Consider the following 17,339-nt stretch of genomic DNA (forward strand, 5'->3'; position numbering starts at 1 on the left):
ATCTTCTCTTCCAAAAGGAGATTCAAACTTGAGATTTCCACACGTTTTCAATAATTTCCCACATATCCTCCTCTACAGCATAGTTATTCAACAGGAAGTAGCAAAAACTGCTTTAGTTTTAAAACTCAGGCAATAATGTATTACATGGACATTTACAAGAAAACTTCCTACCTATTTCAGTTCTGCTGACTCCAATTCCATTATAAATTCTCAAGTAATTAAAGTGACAAGAATCAGAATCTTCAATGTCAAAGTCACCAAATCTGAAGCGCACTCTGTCCCCGGGCCTCACGCGGATCTCCCACTCGCACACAGTGCTGTTGGGGTAGGTGTGCGGATAGTTGATGGACGCAAGTGTTCCACTTTCAGGGCCGAGCACGGTGTGGCCACATCCGTCACCTTTAACAGAAGAGAAAAGAACGATCAGTTATTCTTCCATCTTTAACTTACTCTATAAACAAGCAAGACTTTGTTGTCAAGCTTTTAAAATATGTAAGACATCAGATCTCTTATGCCACCAATACTTTCCCTACACGAGATAAAACAGATGACACGTTCTCAGCGTGTCTACTCGCAGGAGCCAGCAGCAGCCAGCTGAGGTCACAATGATCCACAACTACCTTCGTAATCCAAGAGTTCAAAGCACTTTGCAATCTGAACAAATAGAAGTAAACACAGCTTACAATCAACATACATACACGTCATGATAAATCCAATCCTCGAAACAGTATCAATTCATAGTCATTGTTCAAAGGAAACAAACATAAAAACAGAAGTATGTGAGCAGCTTCGTCTACTTATTTACAAACATCACAAACCCCCTCTAAACTCCGAGATGCTGAGGGGTCCCTAACAGCACTTTATGCTAAAGATGGTGCAGATTATTGACCAAATCACACGCTGCAAGTCACTCCTTCCTGAAGGCGTTAAAGCGACAGCTAATGACACTTAATTTTACATTCCACTGAAATTCAACTTTTGAGTAGCCCCTCTCCAAAAGCCTCATTTTTCCCCACAGAATGATGAGAAAAAGTAAGAGTTTAATGGCTAAAGATTCGGAAAAATGAATGTCATATTTTGGTAGCAGCATTATCTGTTCCAGAAATTTCTTCAGTAACTGGATATGGAAACAGATAAAATATTGATTGTAAAAATTCAAATATTTGCATCTTTCCTTTTATCATTAAATTTGCTATTTTGCTGAGCACCTAGAAGGAGGCGTGTAACGTTGATTAAGATGTTTCAGCTGCTGCTCCAACTGTACAATTCAGAGTTCCTTAACAAGCGGATTCAAATGAATCCCTTCCTTTTCTTTTTTTTACCTTTTTTTAATTGAGGTCATAATGGTTTATAACTGTGTAGTTTCGGGTGTACATTATTATATATCAGTTTCTGTATAGACTGCATCGCACTCACCACTGATAGTCTAGTTTTCATCCGTCACCATGTATGAGTGCCCCTGTACCCCTTTCGCCCTCCCCCACCGCTTCCCCTCTGGTAACCACTAATCTGTTCTCCTTGTCCATGTGTTAGTTTATCTTCCACACATGAGTGAAATCATGTGGTGTTTGTCTTTCTCTGTCTGGCTTATTTCACTTAACATAATACCCTCAAGGTCCATCCACATCATTGCAAATGGGACAATTTTGTCTTTTTTTTGAGGAAGATTAGCCCTGAGCTCACATCCGCGCCCATCTTCCTCTACTTTATATGTGGGACACCTGCCACAGCATGGCTTGCAAAGCAGTGCCATGTCCACACCCAGGATCCGAACCACCAAACCCTGGGGCACCGAAGCAGAACGTTCAAACTTAACCACTGTGCCACCAGGACAGCCCTTGTCTTTTTTTAATGGCTGAGTAGTATTCCATCATATTAGAAACCACCTCTTCTTTATCCACTCATCAGTTGATGGGCAGCTGGGTTGCCTCCAGGTCTTGGCTCTTGTGAAAAATGCTGCCATGAGCACAGGGGTGCATAAGTCTCTTTGAATTGTTGATTTCAAGTTCCTTGGATAAATACCCAGTAGTGGGATAGCTGGGTTGTATGATATTTCTATTTTTACTTTTTTGAGGAATCTCCATACCCATAATGACTACACCAGTTTGCACTCCCACCAGCAGTGTGTGAGGGTTCCCTTTTCTCCACACCCTCTCCTACACTGTCTTTTCTTGTCTCGTTAATTACAGCCATTCTAACAGGTATAAGGTGATATCGCATTGCAGTTTTGATTTGCATTTCCCTAATTATTAGTGATGTTAAACATCTTTTCAGGTGTCTGTTGGCCATCTGTTATCTTTGGAAAAATGTCTGCTCATATCCTCTGCCCATCTTTTGGTCGGGTTGTTTGTTTTCTTGTTGAGTTGTATGAGTTCTTTATGTATTTTGGAAATTAACCCCTCGTCAGATATATGATTTGCACATATTTTCTCCCAGTTGGTGGGTTGTCTTTTTGTTTTGTTCCTGGTTTCCTTTGCCTTGCAGAAGGTTTTCAGTATGAGGTAGTCCCATTTGTTTATTTTTTCTTTTGTTTCCCTTGCCTGAGTAGACATGGTATTTGAAAAGATGCTGCTAATACCAATGTCAAAGAGAATACTGCCTATATTTTCTTCTAGTTTTATGGTTTCGGGTCTTACATTCAAGCCTTTAATCCATTTTGGGTTAACTTTTGTGCATGGTGTAAGACAATGATCTACTTTCATTCTTTTGCATGTGGCTATTCAGTTTTCCCAGCACCATTTGTTGAAGAGACTTTCCTTTCTCCATTGTATGTTCTTGGCTACTTTGTCAAAGATTAGCTGTCCATAGATGTGTGGTTTTATTTCTGGACTTTCAATTCTGTTCCACTGATCTGTGTGTCTGCTTTTGTGCCACTGCCATGCTGTTTGGATCACTATGGCTCTGTAGCTCATCTGAAGTCAGGGATGGTGATGCCTCCAGCTTTGTTCTTTTTCTCAGGATTGCTTTGACAATTTGGGGTCTTTTGTTGTTCCATATAAATTTTAGGATTCTTTGTTCTATTTCCATGGAGACCGTCATTGGGATTGCACTGAGTCTAGAGATTGCTTTAGGTAATATGGACATTTTAACTATGTTTTTATGCTTCCAATCCATGAGCATGGAATATCTTTCCATTTCTTTGTCTTCTTCAATTTCTTTCAATAATGTCTTATAGTTTTAAGCATATAGGCCTTTGACCTCTTTGGTTAAATTTATTCCTAGATATTTCACTCTTTTTGTTGAGATTATAAATGGGACTGCATTCTTGACTTCTCTTTCTGTTAGTGAATGAATCTCTTTCTAATAGAAAGATAAATACATGCCCATAAAATGATAGTATTTTCTCCTTCAAAAGAGCTATTTATAATCACCTTTTGGAATAGCTGAATACTTACACAGAAAACTGTATTAAAAGTGACACTGCTGCATTTTAACCTCAATATGGATATGGATGGCCATAAGAGAATTTCCTATTATCTTGATTTATTATTTTAAGAACAGTGCAGTGCTGCTCTCACTTACTAAAACAAACCACAGCTTTAGAAGACTGTGAAGAAAGACAACATAGTATCTAGCAAGAAATAGTTGCAAAATAACTTCATTAATTGAATGAATAGGAAACTGTACATTAATCTGTGGAAAAAGTAATTTTAAACTAGTCTCAAAACTAACTTTAATGAAGGAACAAACGTTTACCTAGATTCTGATGACAATACTTCGTATCCTTTGCTGATAAAGAAGTTTTATTCTCAAATCCGCACTAGCATTGTTACTTAGTCTACTTTTAAAGGTCATATGAGCAATCTGCTTCCTACACGACTCTCTCTCAGATAAAGTTTAATGCTGATTAAAGCAAAGCTCTATCTTCACACCAGCTTTCACTCCACGCTCAAGAGCCAGGCTTCGCAGCCCAATAATACACCACCACACAAGGGCACCATGAAACAGCCATGAATTTTACACCATACACCCACCCATCTGCAAACATCAAACTTAGAATGTGATACAACTCAGAGGAAAAAAAATAACCGCCAACTTCCCCTGAAACTACCATGAAAATACCTTGAATATCTCTGCTGGATATCATCTAAATTTTAAAAATAGGGATATAAAAACCTCCACTGTGAGAATAAATGAACTGTAATATAAATAACTTTTGAACAATCATTAATATTTTTCCTCAGAGAGAAAAACAACTACCCTGAGACAGAGTTTCTAACATTATGAAACCAGTCTGAAATGTTCTCTTACTACAGAAAAGATGAAAACGTGCTTTCTGGAAGTGTTTCAGTCTTTAAAAGTAGCCGCTGAATAAACAAAATAACTTAAAATGTAAATGCATTTCTTTAGTAAATGGAAACTCAGGCAGCTTTTTCAGCACTTGGAAGTGTTGATGGATTCTACAAAGTCAACAATTTCCCATCCACAGCTGAATTCGCAGCTGAATTCATGACTTAGCAGATCCTCCCATTTAGCATATTCCCCGCAGGCTATTATTTAACTTAAGGTTGTCATTTTAAAACGAATTTTACAAAAAGAGGACAAGCAGAGTGTTAGAAGTAATTTTTAGATGTCTTTATGCTCATATTTATGTTTGATTTTCAGTAAACACAGAAAATGTTTCTTGCCCTTTCCTCTATAAAGCATAATTTCTATAAAAGTTAACAAAATAAATACTAACTGATGAAAAACAGGACTTCTGTGTGCACGCTGATGAAGAAAACAATAAAAATGGAGCTTTTTCAGTATCTCGTGTAGGGGGAGGGCACGAACAGTCCACGAGTAACGTGCCAAGAATGTTCTAAAGTATGTGATGGCGTTCAGAGCTTGTTCCTCTCGCAAACGAGATGGGACGCACCAGAAGCCAAAGTTAGAGCGGGTCATGTTCACTGACCCTCTGTCACACGGACACGGACTGTCTCACGTTTCCAGGACTGTGGGGCCAGTTCAACCTGACCAGGTAAACAGCGCAGCCGGCCTGGCCAAACCCCTACGGCCGTGGTCAGAAGATTCCAGCCCAGAAGGAGGGCCAGGCTCACACATCCTCACCAGGCCAACAGCCTTCAAATGTTTCCTGTTAGTCCAAGTAAGAAACTCCTTTACACTGAGACCCTCCTCACTGCTGCACACACGCTCCTGACCCACAAAGGCCCCGCAGGCTGAGAAACACTGTCCTGGGCATCCAGGGGGCAAACAGTGACTTCCCAGATCAAAGAAGACCTCGTCCTCACTCTACCCCCTAATTAGAAAATACGCTTCCAGTTTATTTTTACAGTTCTTAGAAGTAAAGCCTATTCTACACCAAAAGGCTTAAAATATGACAAATTTAAAAGTAAAACTAGGGGCCAGCCCGGTGGCACAGCGGTTAAGTTGGCACGTTCGCTTCTCGGTGGCCCAGGGTTCACCAGTTCGGATCCCGGGTGCGGACATGGCACTGCTTGGCACACCAGGCTGTGGTAGGCGTTCCACACATAAAGTAGAGGAAGATGGGCACGATGTTAGCTCAGGGCCAGGCTTCCTCAGCAAAAAGAGAAGGACTGGCAGTAGTCCTCAAAAAAAAAAAAAAAAGTAAAACTAAAATTGAGAATATTCAGGAGACATTTTTGATTGTCACAATTAGAGGGGCGGGTGCTCCTAGCACCTAGCAGGTAGAGGCCAGAAATGTTGCTAACCCTCTCACAAAGCACAGCCAGCCCGGGATAGAGAATGGCCCGTCCTAAATGCCAGCAGGGAGGGGCTGGAAGCGCTGACACATGGCGAAGCCAGGGAGTCTCAGACAGAAGACCGGGTAACTTCTTCTGACCCAAAGGGTAGCGCGCTCCTTCTACTAGCTGAAGGGCAACCCAGGGGACAGCTGCCCCCAAGGTCAGCAGCTATACTAAAGAATGTCATGATTCCACTTCCCGATTTTTAAAGCAAGTAAACAGAATGCTTTATTTTTCTTTACATTATAGGAAAAAAAGGTACTTTTTAGTGTACAGCCCTCGAATAATTGTTTTTCTGGATCAGGAGCTCTTAACATGAGTTTAAGAAAGGGTATAATAGGGTCAGGAGCAAGAGTCTCTGAGCTCTCTGCTTAGCTCTGGGCACTGGAAGGAATAAGGATCTGCACCATGCCACACCACCTACCATCCCTCACTTTCTCAAGGCAGAACTGACAAGGAAGGCCTAACTACTACTGGAAAACAACTTTCAAAACGGTATCACAGGACCAGTCCACAGCCTCTCATCGACAACTCCACCACCACCAGCTCCCTCCTTCTCCAACCGCATCCCCACCATCACCGCCGCTTCCCCCTCTCCTCCCACACGGTCTCCACCGGACCAGAACGAACCGCATCCCCACCATCACCGCCGCTTCCCCCTCTCCTCCTCCCACACGGTCTCCACCGGACCAGAACGAACCACAGAGGGCAGAGGCCTGTTAATGTAATTTTTGAATTTTAATTTTATTTCAGTGGAGAAAAAACACTGGAATTTGCTCCGACTGCTCCTCTGCTTGGCTGCAGATGTACTGGGGGATTACTCACAGTACATGTGTTCACTTCCTCTGCAGGGTGTAAAGGTCACATGTGCTAAGCCAGATACAAATTTTGATACTGTTCCAGGAAAATTACTGAATAATTTTTTTACTACTTATCCCTAGAGAAAACAGAAGAACATTAAACATATTTAAATCACAATGAACTAACACAACAAAGAACGCACGCTCACTTTAGGCTGCTCTCAACTCCACATCAAGTGTGTGTTTTTGGATAAATATGTGCTTGTGACACTGATTACATGTGACCCTCAAGCCACCCCATATTTTAGTCACGTTACCACTAAGAAGCAATATAAATTATGGTAATTATTGAGTTTTACTAATATGAACACTGTGTGACTTCTGAAAATACTTTAACAACAGCAAACGCCAATGCAGGAAGCTTGCACAAATATGCCGAAAATGCAGAGCAACGCAACTTCCATTACAACTGTCGTAAACTATGGGAGGTTTATACTTTTCCAGTGAGCTTCCACGGACTGGTTCTATCACTGCGGACTGGTGACTCTGATTCTACTTCCTAATTTCTGGTACCTGTGACTGTACTGTAATTTGGAAAGAGTCTCTGCAGATGTAATCAAGTTAAGATGAGGTTACACTGGATCAGTGTAGACCCCAACCCATGACTGGTGTCTTTATATGAGGAGGAAAATGTAGACACAGACACAGACACAAGGAGACCACCAGTAACTACAGAGGCAGAGATGGGGATGATGCAAAGGAATCCCGCAGGCAGCAACCGCCAGAAGCTAACAGGTGGCAAGAAGGATCCTGCCCTGCCGTCTTTGGAGAGAGCGTGGCCCTGCCGATGCCCTAACATCAGAATTCTAGCCCATGGAACTGTGAGACCACCAGTTTCTGTCATTTCAAGCCAGCTAAGACTGTGGCACTCTTATGGCAGCCCTAGCTCTCCAGTGAAACGATCACCAGAGCGGCCAGTTTCCGAGCTGTGGCCTTCCCCAGCAGCGGGCATCGCCGGCCCTTGCCTCCTTCACTCATGCCTCCCTCCCTCCTTCAAACTCTCCTGCTCCATCTGAGTTCTTTTGACTCTCTAACTGCAACTTGTCCGGCCTCTGGGCTGCTTATCTTCCCACTACCGCCTGCTGGCGGGCTGCTCCTCCGAGCTCCTCCCCACCTCGTCCCCTACTGGGCAACCTCGCCAAAGCCAGGATTTCAGCTGCTGCCGAAATGGAGAAAGCACCACAGCACTTCAAACTCAACGCATCCCAGGCATTCAGGGAACACCTTCCACGTGCCAGGCACTGTACCAGGTGCTAGGCATAACAATAAAAATGACAGACGAGGCCCCTGTCCTTAGAGAGGGCACAATATAGTGGGTAAGACAGACGCAGCAAGTAATTTCAGGGGTGACAAGGACTGCAGGGGAGTACCAGGGGCTTTAGGGGGTGTGTGGGGGTGTGTGTGTGTGTGCAGAATGAATAGCAGTTAACTAGGCAGAAATCCTAGTGATTGAGGGAGGTGGAGAGCAGAGAAAAGAGGAGGATTCCAGAAAGAAAAAAATGAGTAGCATTTGATTGACTCTGCTCTCTCAAATTCAACTGGCCATTAAGTTTTATACTTTCCATCTCCTTAGCGTCTTTGACCCTGGTCCCTCTGAACAGTGCAGGCCCCTGCAACAGGAGCTCCCCAGCAGGCGGCCCCACTTCCTGTCCTTCCTCCCCCTGCTGTCCACACTGCTGCCAGGGTTCCTCAAACACCAGCTGGGTCACACAGAGCCCTCATGGAAAACTCCTTCAACTGCTTCCCGCTGATGATACAATAAAACCCAAACTCTTCAGCACAGACACAAAGCCCATTATAACCTGGCCCCCAACTCTCTTTCTGGTTTCATCTCCGAACTTTTCCCACAACCTCCTGGTGACTCCCTACCTGCTCCACGCTCTCCTCTGTGCCACTGCACGTGCTATTCCACTCTGCAAAAGTAATGTCCTTCCTCGTCATTCCACCCAGCAAACACCTACTCAATGTTACCTCCTTTGGGAAACCTTTCTGAAGCCCTGGTCTTTCCCTCCATTTCCATTATCAAAATCCCTTTCCTTACTTATATGCTTAATCACGGATATGTCAGTTTACAGCACGAGGCGGTAAAACTGCCAGGCAGGCAGAGCATTCTCCTCGCCTCCGCAGGCCTCCATGCAGACACAGCACAGTCTCAGGGCACACTGCTGAATTTAGAAAATAACAACCCCAGACGAGCCCGGGGCAGGCACCCGGCTGGCGAGCGACAGAGAGAAAGTGCCTGGGCTGTAGAGTCCAACAGACGTGACTTAAGTCCTAGCCCTGCCCCCTCTGGGACCCTGGGCACTTAACACCTACAAGCCTCCAGACCCTCACTGCACATGGGGACAACATCACCCATGGGCCAAAGTAATCGTGAGGGTTCAGGAAGAACTATGTAAGACATAGGGACTCTTTATAAAGGTGAACACACTTCCTGCCTCTGTCCTTCTAGCCGCTCCCTTAGCCTTCTGGAAACCGCCCTGCACTTTCTCAACAGTTTCCATATGACCTCATGCCCCCTGGTTAGTGGACTGGTCCAGGGCTGGGTACTGACTCACACTGGGCCAACATGAGGCCAGCTCACCCTTCCCTCCAATTTCTGGACCTTGCACATTAGGGAAAATCCCAGAATCTCTCCAGGGTGGAAGCTGCAAGCCTTGAGGATTGCCAGCAGCCATGCATCCTTCCACGCAGAGGAAACCAGCCCGAAGCAAGAGCAAGACGAAGTGGAGTCCTCGGTGCCTGAGTCCAGGCACACGCCCACTTTCCCCCTGGCTCAGGTGGGTTCAGCTCTTACAAAGACTCCCCGGTTACCTCGGAATGCTCCTGACACTTTTCCCTTCCACTTTAGGCAGATCTGGATCTCTGTTCCTTATGACTTCAAGAGCCCTAAAGAAAAACCCTCTTCCTCCACCCAGGAAACAAAAGGTCTGTCTCACACTCAGACCCAGACAGTTAGCTTCTAGGAGATGGCTTCCAGAGTAACCAGAAACGAGGGCCTGCCAGGAGGAGAGACAACCCAGGAACCTGAAAATGCTGAGGTGGCGATCAGAGAAAACAGAAACATATCAACAGGCAGGAAGCGGGAGGTCAAAGGCACAAAGGGAGCGGGAGAGAAAGCGGAGGTCAAAGGGACGGGTGAAACCAGCACTGAGGTCGGGTGAAACCAGCACTGAGGTTGGGTGGCGGGAGGCCACGCAAGGAGGCCTCCTGTGGACAGCCACGCCTGCTGTCAGGCTCCTCCATCGCAGGTCTGCCCCTCCCTGGGCTGGGGTGCAGCGTCCCGAAACAGTATTGGGATGGGGTAACGGGCAGGAGGGAAAAGCATTGTGTCTAGGCAGAAAGGAAATGTGAAAATGGAGATTTTAGTTGCAGAGTAAAGAGAAATAACATTTTCATTCACATATCGATTCACTTATTGAACAAAACTTACCAACTATCCAAACAGACCTGATCCCAGCCCTCGTGGGTTACATATTTAAAAATGTTCACAGTGGTCAGTGGATCCCAGAAGTTGGCGTGGCCAGTACCTCCATCCAGGAGTGTCTGACTCCAAAGTCTCCTGCTTTCAAAGTCCACTGAAGTAAAACACAGTGATGACAAAGCTCTCGGGTTCTTCAGAGTAAACCCAAACCCAAGCAAAACAAAGCCAAACGTCCAAAGGTTTAAACGGCAGTTTCAGTAGAGCAGGAGCTAGACTGCAAGGGTGAGCAAAATCTGCTGCGTGCGACACCAAGAAGAGTACCGCAGAGTCTACTGCTGAGAAAGCCCGCCACCGAGAAAAGCAGAGATTTAGGACACCTGGAAGCAAACAGCTGAGAAGAAAGACCTATGAGAGCCAGTGGTGTTTTCAGCACGTTTCCAGGTAGAGTGAGAACGGCCAGCAGAGGCTGCCTGGTGGAGCAGCGTCCCGCACACGTGGCAGAGACGGTGTCAGGAGAAGGAAGGGGGCAGGAGGCAGGCAGACCGCAGGGATGAGGAGCAGGGCAGGAGACAAAGCAGCTCCGTGACAAGGCTGGGCAGTCACAACCTGCTGCTGGGCAGGAACCCCCACCCGAGATTCCATTAACAGCCCTCATTTGTGGTGGATCCAATCATCACAGCCACACGACTTCATCCAGGAACTCCGAGCTATCCAGAACCAGGGAAAGCAGAGGATATAGATACAATAAAAGAAAGAAGAAAAAAGAAAAAAAAGTTCTCTTTGTGATGAGAACTCAGGATTGACTCAACAACTTTCCTACCTAGCACACAGCAGGGTCAGCTATGGTCATCCTGTGGATGCCCCATCCCCGGTGCTTATTCATCTATAACTGGACATTTGTTCATCTGACCCCCTTCTTCCAGCATTTGGTGTTGACTGCAGACTTGCATGTGTCCCACTCAGCAGAAGCTGTGCAGGGACCCCCCGGCACACTCTCCTTAGCAGTTGAGGGAGCTTGCCCCTTGGGGTCTTCCCCCTAATTCAAGTAGCTACTCAAAGCTTCTCTTCCAACTAGATACCCTTCAGAGTGCAGGCTGGCCTAGTAGGTGATGCTTTAGCTGCCTTTTAAGACCACCCCATTTCTCACCTGCTCAATGGACACTGACATTCATTAAATGCTAGTTTATCTGAATATCTATATTTTCCATCCTCATGAATTATATTTAGTCCACATAATGATCCAGACAATTATCATGACATATGTTTCTCAGCTAATATTTTGAACAGAAATGCTTTCTCAAAGATCCTATCCTAAATGAAGAATTTAATGAATTGGAATAAATAATCTAATAACAGTTGTGAGCAAAATAGTCATTACTTCATAAGTAATGAATTATTTATGTGATGAATTATTACATTTTGAAATTTTGGTCTTGCTGTATTTAGTAAGCATGCTTATGTGGGCTAAATTAGCCTGCAAATGAATTTTAACACGGTATGTCCACAGAACATAATACAGCAGTATTAAAATACAACCACATAAGATTACATGAGTGTGTGAATACGGAATTGTAAGGAATATAAAAATTCTAAGTTGACAGATTGGAGATAGAACTGTGGATAATTATTTAAGTTTTTGGGTTTGAGTTACAATCAGTGTTATCTGTACAACATTTTAAAAAATAAAGTGCGAAGGCCATAAGGTTGTTATAAAGTAAATCGAATCCATGAGCCACAAGAAAAACTGCCAAGTGGTCTCACTTCATACTTCAACGAGCACGTGTAGCAAATATCACTCTCTCTCGGGAGCTTTTCCTAATCCTCCTAATTTTATGTCATCATTCCACATCCTTCCAACTAATCTGGAGCTGGAAGCAGAACCTGTCCGCAAGCATTCAATGAACACCCACATTACCTCCCAACCCGCACGGCCCAGGTTCACGCTGTCAAGGACAGTCCTCCGCTAAAAGCCACCTCCATGTAAACCCAGCCTTTCCTCCTCATCTGTGATCCAAGTATTTCTCGGAAATTAATTAGTTCATCTGTCATTTATTTCTAGGACTGGTACTTTCACTTATCCCAATTGCACTATTTTAAGATTTTTTTACGTTGAGCTCCTAGAATGAAGCTCAGATGTTCAAATAGAATTTTTAGCTATCTCCTTTTTCTGCTGCTTCTAATCTCCATTGTGCAAAATTAAGCAGAAATACAGCAGAAAAAGGATGCTTTGATTTTTGCCTCTGAAGAAAACTACATGTAAGAGCCCTAATGTTTTATCACACCAAGAAAAGACAAGCAAAAATTCTAAGTTAACCTAATATCAATACCAGAAATAATTACAGACACTCTTGGCTGAGAGAGACGTGCTTTTCACTTCTGTCAACTCACAAATATTGTTCAAAAAATATTTCCCTGCATCACAAGCAAATAAAGGTATTACTTGACAGAACATACATTTTTTTCACACATTAGTTCCAAATATAGAATTGAATAATTCTTTTTAAGAAAGAATCTGATTTGTTCCATAGATTTACTAAATCAGCAAAGAAAAATCAATACTTTCATAAACATTTCATATTAATAGGCATGAACAAATCAGTCATCATAAATTTTTAAAATTAATTCCCCGATATTTAACCACATTCAAATAATATTCTAAGCCAGAAGGGAGGCAGGCCCTCCATGACGCAGATGAGGAGGCTGAGCTCTCAGAGCAGGTGACACAAGCCCAACAGTCACGATGTAAACCGAGACATAAATTCATTCACAGGAGACTCCCAACTTCCTATTAAGTAAATTTATTACATAGCAAATATACAATCAGCATCATAAGTTTCTCCAATGTAAGTTTTTAGAAAGACATCCATTTTACAGAAGAAAATGCTTTCAATAAAAAATTTTGAAGATGAACTTAATATAAAATTTAGAACTCAAAAACACACAAATATAAGCTGTATCTAAAACACCATCATAGCAAAATAGATGTGAATAAATAGAATCTATTTATAAATATATTAATGAAATGAGATTGGTCAAAGTGCATCTCTGCTGTGAAAGGTTCCCAAGTTTTCAGACCAAAGATAAACTTTATTCTGAGCCAAATAAAAAGCAAAACTACTCTGTCAGCAGGAAATCTGCTGAGGAACTGCTATGTATGGCATTAACCAGAATGAGGGTAATATCTTCTGCTACTTCAAAACGACGTCTGAAAGATTACAAAAAAAATCCTGAAGCAGAGTTCTATCTCAACATACACATTACAGGCATTTCCACCTAGACTAGCAGAGGAAAAACAATCTACACATCACAAAACACTGTAGCACGGCTTATTTTTTCTGACTGTATGCAAATTGCAGAAAATCTGGAAATGCATAAAGAACAAATTACAAGTCTACCAACAAAAGACACCTGTAGTCATTTTACCACTGCTTCCTTCCAGTATTCTTCCTAAGACTTCTCACAAAGTGAAACCTCTGGCTCGCACCTTACCATCGCAACATGCAGCCCTTCCTGTTAGTGAAAATTCTCCAGGCGCCTTACAGCACTGCTGCTCATTCTGAAGTCAGCCCTCGTTCCAGCTCAGAGAGGGAGTCCCAGCGGACCCCGAAGCCCCTCTGTCAGACTAGGGAGACTCCGGTTTAGAAGCAATTCCACCACAGACTACGTCAGGGTTCTTCAGGTAAGAAACAGAATCTTTAACAATTAGGAGGAATTGGAATTCCACACAATTCCTGAGTTTTCAGGTGATGTATACCTGGCTAGCCCTTCCTTCATCAATTTAGTAAGCTCAAGAGTAACAATGATAAGTAGTTACACCTGTACTAGGGTTTTCTCTTTGCAAAACTCCTCCGTACCATCATTCCACTTTCATTAAGCTATGAAATAGGTATGTATTCTCATATCATGGATGTAGAAAACTGAAGTACAAAGAAATTAAATGACTTAACAAAATTTACCCAATCAACTTAGAAAAACTGGAAATCAAGTCTTGTAAATTACTGACATCATTTCTTTTTGTGTTAATCTACATTGATGTTTGTGTGAGATGACACTGTGAAAGAGAAACATATGTTAAAATGCTCTGGTAAAACCCGAAATTAAACCTTAAAAAAAAAAAAATAAGGTAATGCTGCATCTTTAATTAGACCCAGCTTAAGAAGTGCTAAAAACATGGCAATCGTCTCATCTGGGGGGAGTCATCCAACTGATTCCATACTGTTCAAAGATTTTTTTTAACATGACATCAACACTTTCAGATCTAAAAATAAGCAAAACAGGGTATTCTGCTTGTGTGGTTACATTCCTTTCTGTATCAAGGCATCTTATATTTTTTGTGTCTCAATTTCCATACATTTGAAATGGGATAAATAACAATATCTATCTCACCTGGCTGTGGTGAGGATTGAGTGAGTTAAGACACACACACCACTTAGTAGTGTGCCTGCCACAAAGTAAGATAATCCAGCTAAAACTCAATGCTTGGCATCTAAATTCTAAGTAACACTGCAGAAATGTGCCTGGATCTAACAGGTCAGTTTACCAAACGCATTTTTTCCTTACATAGAAAGATCCTATTTCCACATCCTTGTCAAAGTTTCAGCTTCTTCATACCGACAGGCTTGGGGCCAGGATTCCATCTTTTAGTGAAAACCATGAGAGCAACTTAAGCTGGACATAAACGAGGAGATCAATTTTGAAAAGTCCTCCCAGCAATAAGTAACAACCCAATCTTTATCCTTCTCACTGCAGTTAAGTGGGAAAGCAATGTAAAATGTGTTCATTAACTGATGCCAAACTGATTCAAAAACTGCGGTTCGCTGCCTGAAAGAGAGTACCAAAAAGGGGGGAAAAATCAGCCCTGCATTCTCTTTCCATTATGGTGATTATTCAATAAACAGTTGTGCTGGCTTCTGGAATAGGTTTTTCAAAGACTGTAGATGGAAAAAAAGTTTTGTCACTTTCTGGAAGGGGTGAACGCTCCTTCTGGGCAACAGCACCCAGTGTCTGACCGGGCAATCTAGACCAGCATCCTGAGCAACAGGCAAGGATCATAAAGGACCCCTCCTGAATGCAAGGCTCAGAGACAACCAGAATCAGTCTCGTTAGCTTCTGAACCGATGGTAACTACCGCCACTTGCCTTTAAACGGGTTTAAGATGCTATTCAACGACCTTATCTTTCTCTTCTGTCCATAGATCCATTTGGCTTAACTTCAGGGGTCACATCTCCAAAACTTTTTTGCTCCCGAAGATTTTCCCCAGAAGAAGAATTCAATAACCAAAAAGGAGGCTTTCATTGCAGGGTCTCCCTTCTCTCTTTTCAGGAAAATGAAGGGCCTTGCCAAAAAGTAAAGCCGCGCCAACCTGGGGGCCAACAGGCAGAGCCCACCCTCGCCGCTCCAGCCCGCGCATCCCTCCCCGCGCATCCCGGCCGCGCCCCGCGCCCCGCGCGCGCTCACCTTGCTGCGCCCCGGCGTCGTCGAGCAGCAGGAGCAGGAGGAGCAGAGGCATGGGGAAGGAGGAGGAGCAGTGGCGAGGGCGGGCGCGGGGCCGGGAGGCGGGGGACGCGGCCCGGGCTCCGCGACGGTGCGGGCGGCGCCCGGCTCTCACCGCCGCCCGGCTCGCCATCGCGGCGGCCGGCAGCCCGCCTGCATAGTGCGGGCGCCCCGGGCCGCTGCACCGGGCGAGGCGGCGGCGGGGGCGGCGCGGGACCCTCCGCTCGCTCGGCGTTCGCCGCCCCCTCCCTCCCTCGTGCCGTCCCTCGCTCCCCGCCCCGGGAACCCGGACGGAGCGCGGGCCGGGCAGCGAGGGGCGGTGCTCGGGCCCGGAGAGCAGCTGCGGCGGAACTGGGGAGCCTCCCGCGCCGCGTGCCTCGGCCCGACCCCGCCGCGCTCGCCAGCCGCCCGCTCCCTCGCGCTCCCTCTCGCTCCCTCTCGCGCGCTGGCCACGCCCCCTCGTCCCGCCACGGCCAATCCGCGGTCGCCCCTGGCCCCGCGTTGCCCAATCAACACGCTCTCCCCTCGGTCGACCCGTCAGCGCCCGGCCCACTCCTGGGGCGCCCCGCCCCCCGTCCCTCTCCTCCAATCCGCGCGGCCTCGGGAAGCGTCCCACCCGCCTCCTCCAATCCTGGCCCGCCCCCGAGCTCGGGCCCCCGCCCCCGCCCCCGCCCGCCCGGGCGCTGTTATTGTTGGGACCGCTGCCCGAGCCGCTCCCGCGGGGCCAGCCGCCCGCCTGCCCTGCTCGATGACTTCCGGCCTCCCCCCCATCCCGCTCCCCCTCCATCCCACCGGCCCTCTCCCCGCTGGCTCCTCCCCGCCGCGCATCAGGCCACTGGAAGGGGTGGGGAGCCGTGGTCCCGGATGGTTTCAGCGGGAGCTGCGTGTTGGGGACCTTTCTTTTAAAAATAGCGGAGCGTGTTTTTTATTAAAAGTACAGCTAGTTGATGCAGCAACTCCGAGTTGCAATAACAGATACAGTGTTCGATTTAAAAAATATGTTTTTCCTGTTTCCTATGCCTTATCCTATATTTACTATATTGGAGAAACAAAAAAATGAATATAACAAGATCCATGTCCTCAAGGTGGTTAAACCCAACATCCTAACGTTCATAAAGCCGTTCCACCGGGAGTTGTTGCTTGCTATGTACCCGCAAACCCTATGCGAAGAGGCGTGGGATTTGCAGCCAGAATACAGAACTCTTCTAAAATCTAGTGTTGGGACAGAGATGGAGATACATCATGATAGTCAGAATAAAACAAATAGTAGGTAGAGTCAAAAGCAATTTGATGGAGACTGTAAGGGGATGGAGTGACAAAAAGAACTGGTCTTTGAGAAAGAGGAATCCACAGGACTAGGTGGTGATTGGTTTTAGAGAGGAGAGAGGTGCCATCCTGGACGATTTTCACATGGCCCCTAAGAGGAGGATGGTGTCATTAACAAATACAGGAAACTGAAAAGGTGGAGCAGGTTGTTTGGGCAAAGAGCTAATTTTGGCCATACTGAATTTGCGATGCTCACTCAGCTAGCATGTGAAGCTGTGTAACAGCAGGTGGGCATGTAGGTATAGAGCTCAGGCTGAGGAGTGCCTTGAAGTGATGGGCGAAGTCATGAGTGCATGTGATATTCAAAGCCGTGGAAGAAATTGATGTCCTCAAAAGAAAATCTGAGAGCTGGAAAGGACTTTGGAGGTCGTGTTTTTTGACTCTGCAGACCCCTCAGGCATTAAACCCTTCTACCAGACGTATTCAATAAGCATTTATTGGATGCCTTTTAAACTCTACCGTGCATTAGGCCTGATGTAGGCAGTGGGTGTGAAAAGCTCCATCCGAGGAGCCTACATGCTGGTGAGGGAG

At 45.2% G+C, this 17,339-nt stretch overlaps 1 protein-coding gene across 5 annotated transcripts in view; it reads right to left on the reverse strand.

The window, feature by feature from the left end:
• The window catches only part of DCBLD2 (discoidin, CUB and LCCL domain containing 2), an 89,263-nt gene extending 73,365 nt beyond the window's left edge, over nt 1–15,898 (reverse strand). For all 5 annotated transcript variants that reach the window (XM_046658575.1, XM_046658574.1, XM_046658571.1 and 2 more), the window contains exons 1-2: nt 15,447–15,898; nt 172–399 (exon numbers count right to left, since the gene is read on the reverse strand). In XM_046658575.1, the coding sequence (XP_046514531.1) occupies nt 172–399; nt 15,447–15,615 (397 nt within the window). In that variant the 5' untranslated portion in view covers nt 15,616–15,898. The remainder of the gene's footprint in view (nt 1–171; nt 400–15,446) is intronic.
• Between the last annotated feature and the right edge of the window lie 1,441 nt (nt 15,899–17,339).

Source organism: Equus quagga, chromosome 4 (assembly GCF_021613505.1).
Source record: "Equus quagga isolate Etosha38 chromosome 4, UCLA_HA_Equagga_1.0, whole genome shotgun sequence".
Lineage (NCBI taxonomy): Eukaryota > Metazoa > Chordata > Mammalia > Perissodactyla > Equidae > Equus > Equus quagga.